The 20,987-nt window shown below is 44.6% G+C and overlaps 1 protein-coding gene across 1 annotated transcript in view; it reads right to left on the bottom strand.

Moving 5' to 3' along the window:
• ZMYND12 (zinc finger MYND-type containing 12) overlaps window positions 1-19,101 on the bottom strand; it is a 41,830-nt gene extending 22,729 nt beyond the window's left edge. Inside the window, exons 1-4 of the mRNA XM_073603359.1 lie at window positions 18,907-19,101; window positions 13,025-13,166; window positions 7,086-7,257; window positions 3,938-4,107 (exon numbers count right to left, since the gene is read on the bottom strand). Coding sequence (XP_073459460.1) covers window positions 3,938-4,107; window positions 7,086-7,257; window positions 13,025-13,166; window positions 18,907-19,016 — 594 coding nt within the window. The 5' untranslated portion in view covers window positions 19,017-19,101. The remainder of the gene's footprint in view (window positions 1-3,937; window positions 4,108-7,085; window positions 7,258-13,024; window positions 13,167-18,906) is intronic.
• Window positions 19,102-20,987: the final 1,886 nt, after the last annotated feature.

Genomic DNA, 20,987 nt, shown 5'->3' with positions numbered 1-20,987 from the left:
CGGAGTAGACCAATCTGCATTGGTTCTATATCAGAAGAATTCAGAGGAGTAGCGCAGGGACTGTTGGAGTCAGGACCTGGGGCAGTACCCAGGATGGCCAAAAGGTGTGAGAGAGCGCTCAGAGCGTCTCTCCTGCAGGCGCTTATCCAGCTGAATGGAAGTTTGGATAAGAGTCTCTAGCGTGGCGGGAGCTGCAGACATGGCAAGCTCATCCTTGATGGAGACGGAGAGGCCTATACGGAATTGGTACTTCAAAGCTGCGTAATTCCATCCGGTATCAGCCGCCCATCTACCGAACTCCCCAATGTAATACTCTTCTGGTCGTCTTCCCTGCACCAGGGAGTGAAGGGCAGACCCTGTGGTGGCAGTTTTCTGTGGGTCATCATATAAAGTAGCCATGGCTTCAAAAACATGGTAACTGAGTTCAACACCTCATCCTTTCATTCTAGGTGGTTATGGGCCCAGGATTGTGGTTCATCAGACAAGAGGGAGATGATGAACCCCACTTGGACAGTCTCTATAGCAAAGGTCCTGGGTTGCAGGGCAAAAGAAAGTTTGCTGGCATTCCTGAACGCTCTGAACCTCCGCCGGTCCCCTGAAAAGCACTCAGGAGTGGGAACTCTGGGCTCTGAAGGAGGCAGTACAACTGATGGTGAAGCGGCAGCAGCGGAATTGGAGGACGCTGGTGTAGAAACGATGACTTGTGGCTTGGCTAGCTTCAGTGGAAGTCATAGAAGCCGTGAGGGCATGGAAACGTCCATCAAGCTGGAACAAAACCCTCCTGCAGATTCTTGACTGCTTGTGTCAGTGCCGCCATCTGCTGACAGAGGCAGAAGCACCTCTATCAGGCTCAGTATCAAACAGCCAGGATGTCTATCAGGTACCAAAGTGCTGGAGGCCAATGGAGAGAGGGTTTCCCTTGCAGCTCAGACTCCCCTGGAGGTGAGACAGGAGGAGTCAGGCCCAAAGTCGCACAGGTCGCCTGCAGAGTTGCTTGCAAAAAAGGCTCAGGAACCCCGCTGATGTGCTGCGGGGCTGCTGCAGGCAGGTGGTGCCTGTGAGATGTAGCAGGTAACCAGGGTCACTGGGACAGAGGGTAGTCGGTACAAGCCAAGGTTCGGTGCCAGGTGGATAGCAGAGGAGACGAGGTTAGGTGGGAGCCAAGGTCAAGTCAGGTAGCAGGCCGAGGAGATCCGTTTAACAAGCCGAGGTCAAGGTCAGGAGGCAGGCAGGAGGCAGGTCTCGAACAAGCCTGGTCGGTAATCAAGGATCACAGGAAACAGGAAACACAGGAATGTCGGTAACAGCTGAGATCAAACAGCACTTCAGCCAAGGGCTGACTTCCTTATAAAAGCCCATGTGGTGTGCTGGCGGAGGTGCTGGGTCCTAGAGCCCTTCTGGTTCTCTGACAGGTGCTGGGTCCTAAAGACCTCCTGCTATTGGTACCCTGACAGTTGCCATCGGAGACAGCGATGCTACACATGCAGTTGCTGGATGCCTTTTCCTGCATGGCTGTCTACCTATAGAAGTCTCAGAGGCTGCTAATTAACATTGCAACTACTAAAGGGTGTCCTAGCCCTAAACCCTCTCTCCCACAGTTGCGTTCAAGAGAAAATAAATCTCTTTGCATTCAAGAAGTGTCTGGCGCCCAGGAGTCTATCTTGCACTACACCCACCATGCCTTGTAACCCACTCTACATAGAAGGATGTCAACTCTGAAGGTTCTCATTAGACCAGAAGTGGGACTGGGACCTAGCTACATTTATATATACTGTGATTCTGTATTTGCCAAAAATGCTGCAGAAATCTCCCTCCAGTAAGTCTGGCTGCATCCATTTTAACTGTGGGCAGCTGAAGCTGCTGCCTGTTCACTTCCTGGATTTACACAGACACACAGAGGCACGCCTCCAGCTCTGCAGCCCTGCAGCTCTCACTGGCCCTCTTATGACTCATCCCCCCTTCCTGGCAAACTCTCATGAGAGTTAGAGAGAGGGCTGTGCATGATGTCATAAGCCTAGGCTTTTTACCAGACAAGAAACAGGAAGTGGTCTGTATAAGGTAGTTACTGGTAGATATGTGTCCTCCCTTTATTTTCTAGTGAACCTGTTGCCAGCAATTTTTCACTAATGTCAAGCTCATTAGTGTAACATTTACATAATCTCAATTAATAATAACTAATAATAATAATACTACATTGTAGTAATAATAATAATAATAATAATAATGAGTATTTTTTTGTCAAATTCACATGCTGATAGCAAGACTGATCCATAGAATTTTATTCAAAAATAAAATTCAAATACGATGTTTAATTTAAAAGCCAAATATTTCAGTAATAGGGGAAATGTAGAAATCTATTAAAGGTTTAAAAAAGTAAAAAAAAAAAAAGACACTTGTATAATCCACAGCAATGAGCAGTCAGCCCTCTGAAGTGTACAATGCTTGTTTACTATAGTAAGAACACAATAGATGAAATCAGCAACTGACCTTCACTGTGTTGCCACATTAAAAGCCATAACACTTTAATAATTTACCCTTAATTACCTTTGCTATCCCAGAATTGCTGCTGAAAGTGATTTACTGATGGCTCTCTTTTCCTTGCTAGCATGACGTTTTAGCTAAGGTATGCTGGTGTGACATTGTTGAATACCGAGGGCAGTATTCACAATTTTATGCTCTTACATGTATTAAAGTAAAACATCAGGTTATTTATTTACAATACTGCAGGGTTTCTCAGCGGAGGATAACTACCAATGAAACACTATATGTATAGTGTGCCAGACAATGAAAGTAATTTTTAAAATTCCCATACATCAATAACAGATGAATGCATTAAAAAGTGATCACATGTAAAAAATGATAAAAGCAATGTGGGAAACAAGTGAAGCAGGCCCGATGTGTTTCGTCCATTAGGACTTCAACTGGGGCATTACTATGGTAATAGTAATATGGCTATGGTAATGCCCCAGTTGAAGTCCCATTGGACGAAACGCGCCGGACCTGCTTAACTTGCTTACCACATTGCTTTTATCATTTTTTACATGTGATTACTTTTTAATGCACTCATCTGTTATTGATGTATGGGAATTTTAAAAACAGATTAAAACTCTTCCTTTTTTGACCTGCACCATATGGAGCTCTCCTTTTTTTTTTTATTCCGGTCCTAATGGTCCAACATTCCATCGGCCTTTGGTACGGGTACGGACCCTCCATTAAGGTCCATCTTGCTTCTAGCCCTCCGAAGTGCCCGGATCTTGGACAGCTGGCCGTGATAAACTTCTTGGATCCATCCTGATTGATCGATTGGCTGTTCTTTCTTGTAGTGATCCCTCTACATACTGCAATCATAGCTGAGTTGGTTCCATCATTTGATCATCAGGCCTTGGCCAATGCAAGCTCGATTGACCCATTGCTGTACGGCAAGTGGGTCCACCTTGTCTGGTAAGATGTATTTATCTACAACTTCCCATTTCAAGAATTATAGTTCAGCTGTGAATGTGTTTCACAGTCTGTTCCTGGTTTATATTGTTACATCATGTGCCATTGAGAACTTTCTATTAATCATTCAGATTGGGCATAAGCTCTACATCGTCTACCACCACCTCCGTGTTTGATGTTCAGAACATTTCTGTTTTGGAATTCATTTATATGGGACTTTTAGCTCACTGTTCCTCATATCACTATTCACTATATGTGTACAGCATATGTTGCGTTTTCACGTTCTAATTACGTTCATTGTCTGACACACTATAGATATAGTATTCCATTGGTATATTTAGCGCTAAACTTTGTATAATATGTGTACATTCAGATATACGAGGGAGTATTTGCATCCAATACTGCTGGTTAATGATCTGCTCCCCAGTGAGATTGGTGTTTGAAGTTAATTTATAAATTCAGCATGCAGCTTTGCGAATAAAAACATAATTAAACTAACGTCATTAGAGAGGTGGCGCAGTGATTCCTCAAACTCTCCCTTGGCAGAGTACAGAAGGCCGAGATTCCTGTGCAATTTGGATCGGATGAGGTTGCTGCAGTCTGTAGTTTTTAGTACAGTCCAGTAAGCATGAGACAGGTACTCCTCGGCCTGTGTTAAATTTCCCAGACCTGCATAATAAAAAGGAGGCAAGAAGATTATTTACAGAAGATGTGCGATTTACAAATCAATCTATGGTCCTATCCTCTGCTATTGTCAAGAGCTATAACTACTCACCTTTTGGCATGAGCTATAAGTCACGGATCCACCACAGAAATGCAGTCCCTCTACAGAAGAGTTTCTCAATCAGGGTTCCTTGGAATACTCCCCTACTGTCATGAGCTATGTATAATAACTCACCTATTGGCATGACCTATGAGTCCTGGTTCCACACACAGAAATGTGGTCTTTCTACAGGCAACCAGGGTTCCTTGAACAATTAGCAATGGTGGATTGATTTCCTACCCACACTGACCACCAATGTAAGAAAAGCACATGTACATTTTGTCCACCAATGCTAGGGTGAAATTTTCCACTAACTCCCAATGCAAGGGGCCACTTCTACACATTCCACTAATCTTAGAGGCCACTGCAATGTTTACTATCTAGCTTTCTTTTCTGTAAAGAATAATTGATATCAAAAGTATCTGCCTTGAGTGTCAATAATGCATTTTTTTTTAAAGCTGTCTTCAACTTAGTGATCATACCACCATTTAGCTGTAGGTACAGTATAATTTTTTTCAGCAGGGGTTCCCAAAGAACTTGAAAATTATTACATGGGTTTCTCACAAGAAAAAAGGTTGATAAAGGATGCTCTACGGGGTTTCTGAACTTACTCTTTGGGACAGGAGTGTCTCGTAGTTAGGTTATGAGATACATGTTCAGATGAACTGGCACATCAAGCGGAATGAAGCCCCAAGACCAAGTCAGGTATTATATCTTCTAGCTGGTCTAGAAATGCCCTTAAAAGCCCTGGATTGAAATGCGGTCCAAGACTAGACTGGAAAGTATGTTCCATTATACACAAGTAGCCTCTGACACTACCACTACAGGATTTAATGACTAAAATGAATGGGATTATAGCTACAAGAGTTACATGTGGAAGTTGATGGGAATATTCTAGAATCGGGTGAATCTATACAGTGCCTCGAAAAAGTATTCACACCCCTTGAAATTTTCCACATTTTGTCATGTTACTAAAAACTAAAAACATAAATGTATTTTATTGGGATTTTATGTGATAGACCAACACAAAGTCGCACATAATTGTGAAGTGGAAGAAAATGATAAATGGTTTTCAACATTTTATACAAATAAATATGTGAAACGTGTGGCAATACTTTGTAGAACCCCCTTTCTCTGCAATTACAGCTGCAAGTCTATTTGGGGATGTCTCCACCAGCTTTGTACATCTAGAGAGTGAAATGTTTGCCCATTATTCTTTGCAAACTAGCTCAAGCTCTATCAGATTGGATGGAGAGCATCTGTGAACAGCAATTTTCGAGTCTTGGTACAGATTCTCAATTGGATCTAGGCCTGGACTTTGACTGGGCCATTCTAACACATGAATATGCTTTGATCTAAACCATTCCATTGTAGCTCTGGCTGTATGTTTAGGGTTGTTGTCCTGCTGGAAGGTGAACCTCAGGTTTTCATTGCCCTGTATTTGACTCCATCCATTTTCCCATCAACTCTGACCAGCTTCCCTGTCCCTGCTGAAGAGAAGCATCCCCACAACATGATGCTTTTACCACTATGTTTCACGGTGGGGATGGTGTGTTCAGGGTGATGTGCAGTGTCAGTTTTCCGCCACACATAGCGTTTTGCTTTTAGGCCTAAAAGTTCAGTTTTGGTCTCCTCTGACCAGAGCACCTTCTTCCAAATGTTTGCTGTGTCCCCCACATGGCTTCTCGCAAACTGCAAACAGGACTTCTTATGGCTTTCTTGTTGCCACTCTTCCATAAAGGCCAGATATGGCTAATAGTTGTCTTGTGGACAGATTCTCCCACCTGAGCTGTGGATCTCTGGAGCTCCTCCAGAATTACCATGGGCCTTTTGACTGCTTCTCTGATTAGTGCTCTCCTTGTTTGTTACTGTCAGTTTAGGTGGATGGCCATGTCTTGGTAGGTTTGCAGTTGTCCCATACTCTTTCCATTTTCGGATGATGGATTGAACAGTGTTCTGTGAGATGTTCAAACCTTGGGATATTTTTTTATAACCTAACCCTGCTCTAAACTTCTCCACAACTTTATCCCTGACCTGTCGGGTGTGTTCCTTGGCCTTCATGAAGCTGTTTGTTCACTGAGGTTATCTAACAAACCTCTGAGGGCTTCACAGAACAGCTGTATTTATACTGAGAATAAATTACACACAGGTGGACTCTATTTACTAATTAGGTGACTTCTGAAGGCAATTGGTTCCACTAGATTTAATTTAGGGGTATCAGAGTAAAGGAGGATGAATACAAATGCACATCACACTTTTCAGATATTAAAAAAAAAATGTTTGAAACCATTTATCATTTTCCATACACCTCACCATTATATACCACTTTGTGTGGGCCTATCATGTAAAATCCCAATAAAATACATTTACATTTTTGGTTGTAATATGACAAAATGTTGAAAATTTCAAGGGATATGAATACTTTTTCAAGGCACTGTAATCTGATCATGTATGATGATCTTCATCTCTAACAATCAACCAGAGATGTGCATTATTTGTCAGACTACACTACACTATTGTTATATATATCAAACAAGGCCAACTACCAGTCCTTGCCCTTCCCATTTTAACTATGGCCCCCACTACAAACCTCAGACCAGCAGATGACCACTTCCAAGGAATGTGGCCTACACTGGAAGATGTCACCAAACTCCACTGACCCAATGGGCCACACAGTGTTGTGCATATGTGGCTTTATATCCATAAGTCGAAATGGAACACTTAACCAAGAAACTAAGGAAAGAAAGTCATAGTGAAACTAAATTGTAGAGGGGCACATAAGACTCTATTCTGTTCATAAAAGTAATAGGCTCTTGGACTGAAGTTTTTCTTTTAAGAGTTTGAAATATGATGCAATTTCAGCAACCATATGACTATAACTTACCAATGTTGGCTTCTGCCAGTATAAGGTATACGGGCACTAGTTCTACTGATGTTAGCCCGTGTACATCTATGCTGAAAGACAGAGCATGGGTGGCTGCTGGGATTACATCCACATGGCGCCCTTCATACAAGAGTCTTTGGGCTTCCTTTGTGGTCAGGTCAATCAAATGTTTCTGCAAAGGGAAGAAGATTTTCTGAATTTACCTTCTGTTAGTCTATGTATGTAAGTAATATCAATTCTTCTGTCAAACAGCTAGAGATCCCTAGATGAAATGTATATATAGCGTACTTTACAGGTGGTACTACACACCTGCTAGACTGACCCAGTTCATCCCAGCCTACTCTCCCTTGTGCTTCCGAGGGTGCTCCCAGGAGGGCACAATGTCGCACATCTGGTGGACCTGTCCGAGGGTACGCAGGTTATGGATCAGAGTTTACTCCCTCCTCCGAAACATACTCCATGCTGACCTCAAAAAGGATCCGTTCGAGGCACTTCTCTGCAACCCAATTGCGGAGCTGCTCCGCCCGGAGCGCCAGCTGGCTCTGCATCTCTTTACTGCAACCAGACTAACGATATCTAGGGCATAGAAGACACAGACACTAAGTTTTGAGGCGGTTAAGAATCGCATGGACGATATAATGGTTAATGAAAAGCTGACTGCTGTCCTTTCGGACACTCATGATAAGTTCCTGAAGGTATGGAGGCCATGGGTCGAATATACTAAACCCACCAGATTTGCTACCACCCTTCTTCGGATTTAATGCACTCTTGCTCCCCACCGCGAGGACCCGTCCTCCCCCCTTCCTTCATCTTCTCTCCTTTCCCCCTAGTCTTTACTCCTCCCTTCTTAGCTAATCTCTGCCCCTAGTTCTTCTTTAACCTCCCTCTCAAAAATGTTTTCAGCCTCTGTTATATTCTTATTGTTTTGTTTTTCTTTGATTTACTAGCATACTTATTTTATTTATAAGATGCTAAACTTTATGTTATGTTTATTCATGATGCATTATCTACACTGTTAAACTGTGAAATTGCTATGATTATCAATAAAACCCTTTGTAAAAGAAATGCATATATAGCAACTCTTTTTTTCATCAAGGGATATAAATGTATATAAAGTATGCACTATCATTGCATGGCATAGGAAGATTGGAAACACTTTTACTGCCTGCTACTCTGCAGACCCCACACAGTGCTCTGACTCTTCTTCTACTACTAATGAACATGTCCACTCCATCTTCTCTTTATACTGTAAGCTACTGAAGAATCTCCCACTCACACACTGGTGAATTAAAGGGGGTTTATATATTGGCCTGGAGCTGTACTTGAAAGATCTCTATTTAGGATATCACTCATAGACAAAGTAAAAGCAGAACTAAACCTCCTTATTAATTACAGCCAAGGAAGATGCCATCTTAGCCTCTGTTTGATCTGCAGTTGCCATAGTGCTGTACAAGTGATCAGCTATGACACCAGCCATTTGAGGACTTGACGATTCGGTTGAGAGTTAACATAAAAACGCTAGTAACTATTATGCCCCGTACACACAATAGGATTTTCCGACAAGAAAATCCTGGATTTTTTTCCCGAAGGATGTTGGCTCAAACTTGTCTTGCATACACACGGTCACAGAAATGTTGTCCGAAATTCAGAACGTCACTTATACCCTCATTATAAGTGCTGTGCTCACCTGAGCACACACCCTGCTGGTAATCTACAAAGTCTGGACAAAGGGTTGGAGATCCCGTCCCACCCAAAACACTATGGAATCTCCAAACCACAGAGCCCCATGACCAAATACCAAAACCTGGAGAAAGCTGCGAAAGCAGTTTTTTCCAGTCCACATTTATGCTCTGTAGCCTTGCACCAAGCAAATGTGCATACCCTGTGTCCCCCAAACTATCAATTTTACCTTGACAGCATCTCCTACTGTCACAATACACACGGTCTTCCTCCCCCCCAACCACCTCCCACTTCCACTGACCATGGGACGTCCGGAGGTCCTCATCTCCCTGCTGCAGTTGTTTGTTCTTTAATACTCCAAACAGTGGTGCTGACATGTTGATATCAGCAGTGCTTTCTGCACTGTGAGCCCCGGAGGGTGTGTCCATGACAGCCTGGGCTCACAGGAAGTGAGTTGAATGATACCGGCTGTCATTCAACCTGGAAGAAGAACAGCACTAGACCTCAGAATAGTGAGTCTGCGGGACAAAGTTCTGGAGAGGAGGCGAGCATTTTTTTTACCATGCTTGGATACATATTAGGCAAAAATAAAGAAATAAAACTGAGGGTCTGTTTTTAAGTGGAACTCCAATCAATATGCTATCCTTCCTTACATCAACATTCTATCAACCTTTGAACACCAGCCAACATTTCAAATTAGTCTGAGGCTGGGTTCATACTTTTGTGAATTGAATGCGGGTTTCCCCGCATCCAATTCGAATAGCAGGAGATTGTGACCGGCTCACTATGGAGCCAGTTCACACATCTGCGGAGCGGCTCTGGTGCTAATTGCACAGCCTGACAGTGGAAGCAACTCTACCTGCTGAATTAGGAATGGTAGATCTGGAGTGAAGGACACAAATCCTCTTTGTGGTGTCATTCTATATGTGTTGGGCAGGGCAGGAGTTTATATAGGACAAATAAATCAGGCAGAGTTCAGACTTGTCAGTAGGTAAAGCTGAGACACCCCTAGAATAATAATTGCAAGCTTAAAAAAAAGAGGTCCCACTTTTCGAGATATGGATATACTTGGAGGATGGGGCATTTAGTAGAACTAAGAAATGGCTGCACTTAATATGACATTTTCATGGGTAGGCAGTGCTTGAAAAGATGTCTATCCTTCAGCTCTTCCTATAGGAAACTTGTCAGAATAGAGATAAGGGAGCTGCACTGCTGTCCTGTTTTGAAGATATAGCGGCTGCTATCTTTACAAATGCATTTTAAACCACTTGTAGGGACCCTGCCTTAAAGTGGAACTTTACTCATAACAACGTGATCAAAAATAATGTTCTTTAGCAAGAAACATACATACCACATTAATAATTTTGCTACCAAAATGAGTGTGTGCTGTAAACTGCCTCCAGCAGTGTCCCTGTTTCTTCTTGCCGGAGGCTGCCATTTTGCCAAAGCCCAGAGTCTGTGCAACAGTAATTACTCAGGCTGTCAGTAGATCCGCCTCTACATTTTTGGTACAGTGCCGAAAATTGGAGAGCAACTGAGCATGTGCAGAGCAGGGTGAGACAGTGTATTACTGGATTTTAAACAGTATAGGCACTTATTTTTAATGGTTTACATAGCTGTGCCCGCAAAAGGGGCCTGAAGTGATCTAGCAGGACTTCATTTCATTTTCTGACTAAAGTTCCACTTTAAGCTGAGATGACCCTCACTAAATTTAGAGCTGTTTGCAGCTAGGTGGTACTCAACCTGAGCTTTGCTTACATTTTCTGCGCTTGCTAGGTGTCTTCTAGGTTTAGGACATTGATTATTTCTGCCTATATCTGTTGAGTTGTTTCCAGTAGTTAGAGTAAGAAGTAACAATAAAAAGCAGGGGCGGCCTGTTCATTAAGGGCGCAGGGCGCCGCTCCCCATCCATTGCCGCCTCCCCTATCCACGCGTCCGACCCCCTTCAAGACATTGGCGCTTGGATTCCAATGCGGAGGGGCTGTTTTTTTGAAGCACTGATTAGAGCCAGAGGCTCTAAAAGGGTTCAATATAGAGTGGGCTTGGGTCGCAGAAAGTGCGCGAGGGATGAGGGATGGCAACCCTAATTGGACGCCTAGGAGGAGGAAGGGAGGAGCTGGAAGCCGCCATGGAGGAGAGGACATGGAGCCACTGCACCACACTGCCTGCCACCAGCGGGGGGTGGTTTGTGCCGATTGTGGGGAATGGGTGGTTGTTTGCGCCCCCCCCCCCCCCCTCCCCCCAAAAAAACACCAGCCACCACTGATAAAAAGGTAGAAAGAAATCATGCTGAGGTGCACAATCCAGAACTGTGAACATACTACATGGCCACTAGGGGGCATTTTGATAGGATAAACGAAAGAAAAAAAAGAAGTGTAGCAATTGAGAAATAATGATCTGTCAGTTAGATAACAAAGTATAAACTATCTAGAATAAGAAGTAACAATGAATTATCAAAACACAAATTGTAGATGGTTACATAAACAAAACAGAAAAGCTAGAGCTGAATCCAGGAGGTGAAAGATGTGTAATATACAAAAAACAACTGTGTCTAGCTATAAGCTGTGCTGCCACCGCGGGATATGGCCTGAGGGGACCTGATGCTAAAGGATAAAAGTGACGTGGGCCTCATAGTGTAGTCATGTCTTTTATTAATCAGTGGAATAAAAGCCATGTATTATACACTCACAGTCAGTGGTGGCCACTCATGCAGGGCACAGGGGTGCGCCCCCCTAATCCATCCGACCGGCCCCTAATTTTTTTTTAAGCACATGATTAGAGCCTGAGGCTCTAATTGGCTTAAAAAAAGGGTGGGCTCAGGATGCAGAGCACTGTGTCCCAAGCCCACCCAGTTGTGTGACATCAGCAAATTAATATTTGATAATGTCTTCCTGTTTCTTCTCCCGGCCAATCAGGAAGCGGGTCCTAAGACCTGATTGGCCAGGAGTCCTAAGACCTGTTTGGCTGTGAGGCCTAAGTCCTGACTGGCTGGGAGGAGAAGCGACTGCCGGGACTCGAGAGGAGACGCAGGGGGGAAGCAGCGACCCAGATGGGGTAAGGGGGCCCTGGTGGGCAAGCAAAGTGGCGATCAAACACCTAGACATTTGGTGACATTTGGCAAAACCCCATATTTTTTGATAATGTTTTTTGAATGTTTTAAATAAGCCTTGCTGGAGGTAAATGTCTTTTCTGCATGTGTGCCTGTAATATTTTGTTCTGTTGTATGGTCTTATGGCTGCACCATCTTTAATGCATCTTTTAGGGTGTGCCCCCCAAATATCTTGTTTGTCTATTGTATGGATTCTGACCAAATCCTTTTAGGTGAGGAGCACCCCACTCCCTCATTAAGTACCTCTCATTAGTGTCCACCTGTGTCATGGGTGGACACCTCAAGTTCTCCTATATAGAGGAGTGTATTGCTCCCATGGTTCAGAGAAGCAGGATCCCCCAATCTATGGATAGTGTAGGACCCACTAATCATGGGGTACTTTGTTGCAGTAAGTGGGATTAAGCACCATATAGCAATATGGTGTGACCAAATCCCCATATTTTTTGATAATGTTTTTTGAAAATGTCTAGGTGTTTTAAATAAGCCATGCTAGAGGTAAATGTCTTTTTTGCATGTGTGCGCTGTAAAATTTTGTTCTTTTGACAAAAATCAGACACTCGTTGGCCAACAATCGTACTGTATGTATGAGGCTTATGGGTAAATTTACTCTGAAAGATGGCTACTGTTGGAACATCTTAGGGAAAATCTGCTCTGGACGATAGCTACTTGTATGGAGCACCCTCAGGCAAGTCTGCTCTGCTAAAAAGTGTCCTGGGGAGCTTAGCAGAAGCTGTTACTTGGGGACATTGCATGGAGACCACATTGCTCAATATTTTAAGGTGCCTGTAACTGCTCAAATAGGGTCAAGGGCCAATTGCAATTAGGAGGCTTTTTTAAAGGGCCACTAACAATTTTGCTGCCACTAGAAGACCTGAGATATTTTACTATTTTTTGGGAATCCTATGCCCCTAACCCAATATTCATGGAGTAATAAACTATGAAAAATATCAAACTGAATGCCATCCAACTGTTTGTTTTACCCCACAATAAGCCAAGGACCCACCTGAGATGTTAAATGATAGCCTACCCCACTACTTTGGGGGTCATTCTACATTTCCCTGGGTGCGATAAGTGCTGCACACTCGCAGTGAGAATAACAGACAGTTCTTGTACAATCAGACACATACACAGATTGAACAATCTCCATTACCTTCCTTTGTAATAGCTGCTCTGCGGAGTGAGCTCTTTCTTCTGCTGAGGTCAGGAATGGGATGGCTGCCCGTACAGGGATGAGAAGCTGGCATATCTTCTCATGAATACTGGTCCAGTCTGCCCGCTGGTGGTCAACATCACTGGAGAATAAAGGACTCAGTTTTAAATCTGAACTGCACTATCACTTGGATCTAAACCGAATGAACAAAATAACCCTCTAATACCATTTTAAGAAGAATGGCCTTCCCCTGCCAACCCCCTACTCCCTTCAAAAAAGACAACATGCAAGGAGCAAAACATGAGGGCCATGTCACATTAAGTAATCTTGGTGCTGATGACAACCTTCTAGCAAAGATTGCTAAAAGACCACTTACCTTCTCTTATGTCGCCCTTCCCTCTCTGGACAAACCACAGAGATATCGCTCCAATGCTCCATCTTCCCTAGCAAATGTGGTTCTAGAGCAGGGGGTTTCCAAACTTTCTAAACAAATGGCCAGATTACAGTCCTTCAGACTGTAGAGGGTCTGTCTCTGGCAATTGGGAGTAGAAAATGTATTGATGTCAGTGGGAGTAAACAAGGCCCCATCTTTGGTATTGGGGGAGGAATAGTGCCCCATCGCTAGCATCACTGGGAGGAATTATGCCCCATCGCTGGTGTCATTGGAAGGAATAGTGGCCCATCATTGGTGTCATTGGGAGGAACTGTGCACCATCATTGGTGTGAGTGGAAGGAATTGTGCCCCTTCATTGGTGTCAGTGGGAGGAATAGTGTCTCATCATTGGTGTCATTGGGAGGAACTGTGCCCCATCACTAGTGTCAGTGGAAGGAATAGTGCCCCATCACTGGTGTCAGTGGAAGGACAGGTGCCCCGTCATAGGCATCAGTGGAAGGAATGGTACCCAATCATTGGTGTCATTGGGAGGAACTCTGCCCCATCATTGGTGTCAGTGGAAGTATTGTGCCCCATCATTGGTGTCAGTGGAAGTATTGGTGCCCCATCATTGGTGTCAGTGGAAGTATTGGTGCCCCATCATTGGTGTAATTGGGAGACATTGTGCCCAGTCATTAGTGTCAGTTTCAGGAGTAGTGCCCCATCGTTGGTGTCATTGAGAGGAATTAGGTCCCATTGTTGGAGTCAGTGTATGAAATAGTGCCCAAAGGGCCAGATAAAGGCAAGCAAGGGCCGCAAGTGACCACTGTTCTAGAACATTTTGGACTGTGTGTAAGTGATCCCAATTAGAGAAGGGGTTACCTGCTCTTCTGTGATTCTGCTTCTGATCTTGGGCTCACCGGTATGATATGAGCCATGCAATGTACAATACCTACAAAAAATACTTAGTATCCACCTTATTCTGTCTGGATTTATTATAATGAATTTCAGTTGGTTGTCATTTGCAAGGTATTTTGCAAGCCAGTGTTTCTCAAACTTTTTCTGTGAACACACCCCAGTCCAAAATAGGTGTCCCTTATGGGGCATACACACGGTCGGACTTTTCGTCTACAAAAGTCCGACAGCCTGTCCGACAGACTTCCGGCGGACTTTCGGCGGACTTGTGGCAGACTTTCTAATGAACGGACTTGCCTACACACGACCACACAAAAGTCCGATGGATTCCTACGTGATGACGTACACCAGACTAAAATAAGGAAGTTCATAGCCAGTAGCCAATAGCTGCCCTAGCGTGGGTTTTTGTCCGTCGGACTAGCACACAGACGAGCAGATTTCGGGGTCCGTCGTAGTTACGACGTAAAGATTTGAAGCATGTTTCAAATCTAAAGTCCGTCGGATTTGAGGCTGAAAAAGTCAGCTGAAAGTCCGGAGAAGCCCACACACGATCGGATTACCAGCCAGCTTTAGTCCGTCGGCGTCCGTTGGACTTTTGTAGACGAAAAGTCTGACCGTGTGTATGCCCCATTATCGTATCAGAAGCCCCCACACTAGAGTCCTTAGTCCCCCCCCTTTCCACTTACATCAGAATTCTCGTCTCCCCATAATTTCACATCAGAGTCCTAAGACCCCCCTTTAATATTTTACAGGGGAGTCCTAAAAATAGAAAAAACAATAGAGCACATCTGATTTCAGGGTGTGTTGGTGGTCCATTAATTTCAGTGTGCTTTAGCGCAACACATTTTAACATGCAACATGCAATAACGCACCACAAAAATGTAAATGAACCAGCTTTAGCTATACAGCCACTATGATAGTTGGCAAGGGACTATTTGGGGCTTGTCAGTCCTGATGCTTTGGAACTGCACTGGCAATCCCAATACAAGAGGTGGCAGAAAGCCTTCTTCTCTATGTGGCCAGTTCACCTACTGCCTTGTGGAGTTGTGCTGTAAAAAAATTTGCAGCGTGCAGTACTATAGGCAGTAGATAAATGAAATGTCACTTGTTCAATAACGTTCTAACAAAAAAGGAAGCAGTATGATATAACGGAATTTTTTTTTCAAGCTCTGCAGTGCAGTGCACACACGCAAAACTAACATCAAACGCCACAAAAAGTGAAGCATGCAATAAAGTGCACGGGGGTGTACACTTGGACCTCCTCTGAAGACAAAGGACAATGGCGGTGATCTCCCAGGGCACAAGACACCTGACAGGGACTGGAGTATTCCTGGTCTACCAAGCCAAAACCAAGCAGACCCCATTCTACAAGGGACCTACTGAAGCAAGGTCGAGGCTTTCCCAAAGGAAGACCCCATTGGAGGGGGAGAACCTGACCATAAGGCCAAGAGCCCACCCCCCAAGACTTTCAGGTCAAGTCAATGGAATTACATCCTATAATCAGGAGTGAGTAAAGCGCCAATGTGCTGTGTAAATAGTGCAAAAACATACAAACATAAAAAAGGGGATGGGGGGTAAAAGTGCTCCAAGTGCCAAAGTACTATACAATGGCTAGCCTTCCGGCTGGTATAAGCGTTCCCATGGTCCTAGCCAAAAGGCCCAGCCCAAGAAACAGGTGTGAAAAAAGTGTACATGGGTGGTGTGACCAAGGCACCATAACACAAAGTGAGTCACCCCACCATTCATTTCTGGCACCCCAGAACTGTCACTCCAAGGGGCACAAGCACCGTGGGTAATGCGCCGGCATTGATGTATCAGCACTATTTGCTCCCATTGTACACCACTAGCTATGTGATCAGCATGGCTTCCTGGTGTGAATGAGCCCATACTTGACAGTGGTATTGAGAAAGTCAGCCACTGATCAGCACTGGAAAATACTAAGGAGAAAAAATACTAGCTGCCTGGTGGACTCTATGGCTTCAATACTAAGGACCTGACCTGGAACAGTCATGTGGATTAGGAAGAATAAAGTCAGAACTCATGATCTGCATACTAAGATTCGCTTCACAGCAGTGGCGGCCACTTCATTAGGGGCGCAGGGGCACCCCCCCAATCCATGCGCCCGGCCCCTAATCTACATGCAGGACACCTGACGCAAGGATTTCAATGGGGGGGGGTGTTTTTTTTTTTTAAGTACATGATTAGAGCCTGAGGTTCTAAATGGCTTCAAAAGGGTGGGCTCGGGGCACAGATCACTGCACCCTGAGCTCACCCAGTTGTGTGACAATAGCGAATTAATATTCGCTATTGTCTTCCTGCCTCTCCTTCCGGCCAATCAGGAAGCAGGTCTTAAGGCCCGACAGGCTGAGAGGAGAAGCAATCCTATTGGCCGGGAGCAGAAACAGGGGGGAAGCCGCCGAAGAGGAGGAGACACAGGGGGAAGCCGCCGGAGCTGCTCATGACCTGGATGGGGTAAGTGCGGGGTTGGTGGGTGAATGGGTGAGCAACGGGGGACAGAGGGGTGGTTTACCAATCGACCGAGCAATGGGAGAGTGGAGGGTTTGACCGACTGAACGGAATGGGGGACGGGGGCGGCCGGTTTGTTTGCCATCCCCCCCCCCCAAAAAAAATGGAGCACCAGCTGCCATTGCATCACAGTTGTGCAAGCTGCGTTCTGCAGATCCTTACTGTAATATCGCAATCCTCTGTTTGTGGCCGTTTCCATTATTAATGTGGGCATGTGAAGCCCAATCGAGATCGCTTCCTGGAATATGCATGGAGAGGTGCATACTGGGTAACCAGCATGCACCTCTCGATCTCACGCATGCGCGATTCAACGGCGGCCGTAGCGTCGATTGTTTGTACTGCCCACAGACTCCTGGGTAATTATGTGTCCTCTTTTCCCGGGAGCACAGGTGAGGGAGGAAGTCTCGAGGAGATCCGCGGACCAGGAAGTGGCAGATTACGAGGACTACATAGCAACAGGGCGTTTAGGGTAAGTATAAAAAAATTTTTTCCTCAAAATGATTGTTTATTGGTTAAAGGAGTCATTTAAAGGAAAAAAACATTTATGGTGGAACTCCGCTTTAAGGCCCCATTCACACCTGAGCTGCGCTGCCATGTTTGTTTGCTCGTTTTTGTGGCATGCTATTGGAGCCGCGCCATTCCTTTTGAATGGGCCTCCCTCTGTTCCAAAAAAAGGTGCCAAAGAGGCTCAAATGTTGACACTGATCTGGGCGCGTTCGCCGTTGCTTGTTTTGCAGTGATTTTTGTGCGATTTGTCACAGGACAATTGCAGCAAAATCACACAGCGTTTGGGGTGCATATTGCTGCGTTCCGTGCGGACAGTGCATTTTTAGAAAAGGTTCCCAGATTTCTTTACCACTTGCCGACCGCTGCACGCCGATATACGTCGGCACAACGGCAGTGGTGGGCAAATGGGCATACCTGTACGTCCACTTTAATTGGAGGGGCTAGCGGGTGCGCACCGCGTACAGGGTGACCGTGCCCGCGGGAATGGCGGACTCAGTGTCCGCTGATCTCCCAGCGATCGTGTCACGGAGCTGCAGAACGGGGAAGTGGCTATGTAAACAAGGCATTTCCCCGTTCTGCCTTGTGTCATGACAGAGATCACCGCTCCCTGTCATTGGGAGCAGTGATCGCTGTCATGTGAGTTGAAGCCCATCCCCCCCCCACAGTTAGAATCACTCCATAGGACACACTTAACCCCTTGATCGCCCCCCAGTGGTTAACTCCTTCCCTGCCAGTGTCATTTATACAGTAATCTGTGCATATTTATAGCACTGATCGCTGTATAAATGACAGTGGTCCCAAAATAGTGTCAAAAGTGTCCGATGTGTCCGCCATAATGTTGCAGTCACGATAAAAATCGCAGATCGCTGCCGTTACTAGTAAAAAAAAAAAATATTAAAAATGCCATAAATCTGTCCCCTATTTTGTAGACGCTATAACTTTTGCGCAAACCAATCAATATACGCCTATTGCGATTTTTTTTTTTACCAAAAATATATAGAATACGTATCGGCCTAAACTGAGGAAAAAATTAGTTTTTTTAATATATTTTTGGGAGATATTTATTATAGCAAAAAATATTGCGTTTTTTTTCAAAATTGTCGCTCTTTTTTTGTTTATAGCGCAAAAAATAAAAACCGCAGAGGTGATCAAATACCACCAAAAGAAAACTCTATTTGTGGGAAAAAAGGACGTCAATTTTGTTTGGGTGCAACGTCGCACGGCCGCGCAAGTGTCAGTTAAAGCGACGCAGTGCTGAATCGCAAAAAGTGCTCTGGTCAGGAAGGGGGTAAAATCTTCCTGGGCTGAAGCGGTTACCTGCGTTTTCTGGCAGAAACAGCGGCCTGCTCCAATGAATGGGCTGCTGTACTCATGACGAGGGCGCCCAAACGCGTACGCAAAGGCGTGAGCCCAGAGAGTGAGCGTATTGAAGCACCATGGGAAGGGACGGACAGCCGGACATTCTCAGGAAGAATCGCCCTGTTGTCACCCCCAATCATACATATTCAGCACTATGACCTGTCCTGTGCACACACAATATGGCGGCCTCCTCTCTACATACCAGTAATAGGTGACCTTACAGCCGGGGCACTGGATGTAGGCAGGGCTGTGGCACAGCTCACACTCCAGCTTCACCCCCTTGGGGTTGGATAGGGGGTTCACACTCGCCATCTCTGATCTCCTCGAGTCACACAATCACTGGGATGGACGGTTGCTAGGGACTGACATATCAACAGATCGGTTGTTAGGGAAAGTGATCACAGGCGCCCTCTGCTGGATGGACGTGGAGTGACGGTCTGATGAATGGAGGGTGTTCACACTGCCAGCCCAGCAGCACTATATACACCTCACATTATCTATATAGAAATCGCACAGCACGCAAATCAGGGATTTGCTTTAAATACCAGAGTCAGTATATATGCGGTCCCCGTATTTCTCTCCTCACTGGTAGACATATCAGACATCTACATACAAAGCTGTGTAACAGATGTGTGCATTGTCGCCATCTAGTGACCATTAGAAAGTACTTCACCCTTCTTACATCACACAATGAACTTTTATTATACTTGTTTCCCTAAAAACAAATTGTTCCTGTGGCTTCACAATTGTCATTTGTTCGCTTTGTTTCATGTCTTTGTAGAGAAATACCCCGTTATGTTGGTGGTCAGTGGATAAATAACCCTTTACATTGGCGGTCAGTGGATAAATACCCCCTTAGATTGGTGCATAGTAGTAAAATACCCCCTTACATTGGTGGTTAGTATATAAATACCCCCCTGACATTGCTGGTCAGTGGATAAATATCCCCTTACATTGGTGGTCAGTGGATAAATATCCCCTTACATTGGTGGTTAATGGAGAAATCCCCCCTTACATTGGTAGTCAGTGGATAAATATCCCCTTACATTGGTGGTCACTGGATAAATATTCCCTTACATTGATGGTTAGTAGAGAAATACCCCTTACATTGGTGGTTAGTGGAGAAATACCCCCTTACATTGGTGGTTAGTGGAGAAAAACACTCTTACATTGATGGTTAGTGGAGAAAAACACCCTTACATTGATGGTTAGTGGAGAAAAACACCCTTACATTGGTGGTTAGTGGAGAAATACCCCCTTACATTGGTGGTTAGTAGAGAAATACCCCCTTACATTGGTGGTCAGTGGATAAATATTCCCTTACATTGGTGGTCAGTGGAAAAATAACCCCTTACATTTGTGATTATTAGAGAAATACCCCCTTACATTGGTGGTTAGTGGAGAAATATTCCCTTACGTTGATGTCGGTGGATAAATATCCCCTTACATTGGTGGTCAGTGGATAAATAACCTCTTACATTGGTGGTTAGTAGAGAAATACCTCTTATGCCCCGTACACACGGTCGGATTTTCCGACGGAAAATGTGTGATAGGACCTTGTTGTCGGAAATTCCGACTGTGTGTAGGCTCCATCACACATTTTCCATCGGATTTTCCGACCCACAAAGTTTGAGAGCAGGATATAAAATTTTCTGACAACAAAATCCGTTTTCGGAAATTCCGATCGTGTCTACACAAATCCGATGGACAAAGTGCCACGCATGCTCAGAATAAATAAAGGGATGAAAGCTATTGGCCACTGCCCCATTTTATAGTCCCGACGTACGTGTTTTACATCACCGCGTTTAGAATGATCGGATTTTCTGACAACTTTGTGTGACCGTGTGTATGCAAGACAAGTTTGAGCCAACATCCTTCGGAAAAAATTGTAGGATTTTGTTGTCGGAATGTCCGAACAAAGTCCGACCGTGTGTACAGGGCATTACAGTGGTTGTCAGTGAGTAAATAACCCTTTACATTGGTGGTCAGTGGATAAATACCCCCTTGCATTGATGGTCGGTGGATAAATATCCCCTTACATTGGTGGTCAGTGGATAAATACCCTTTACATTGGTGGTCACTGGAAAAAAAAAACTCCTTACACTGGTAATCAGTGTATAAGTCACCCAAAATATTGAATGCCACACGGAAATTGCCCCTTTACAATGGTAGTCATTGTAGACAGGAGATCATTTGTCATCGCTCACTGCTCAAGGAACCTGGAGCAACCCTGGTTGAGACAGAGATAGAAATCATCGGAAATACTATTCTACATTCCCATCA

This window comes from Aquarana catesbeiana, linkage group LG10 (assembly GCF_042186555.1).
Source record: "Aquarana catesbeiana isolate 2022-GZ linkage group LG10, ASM4218655v1, whole genome shotgun sequence".
Lineage (NCBI taxonomy): Eukaryota > Metazoa > Chordata > Amphibia > Anura > Ranidae > Aquarana > Aquarana catesbeiana.
Note: the sequence above shows the minus strand (reverse complement) of the source record. Positions and strands in the feature narration are given on the sequence as shown.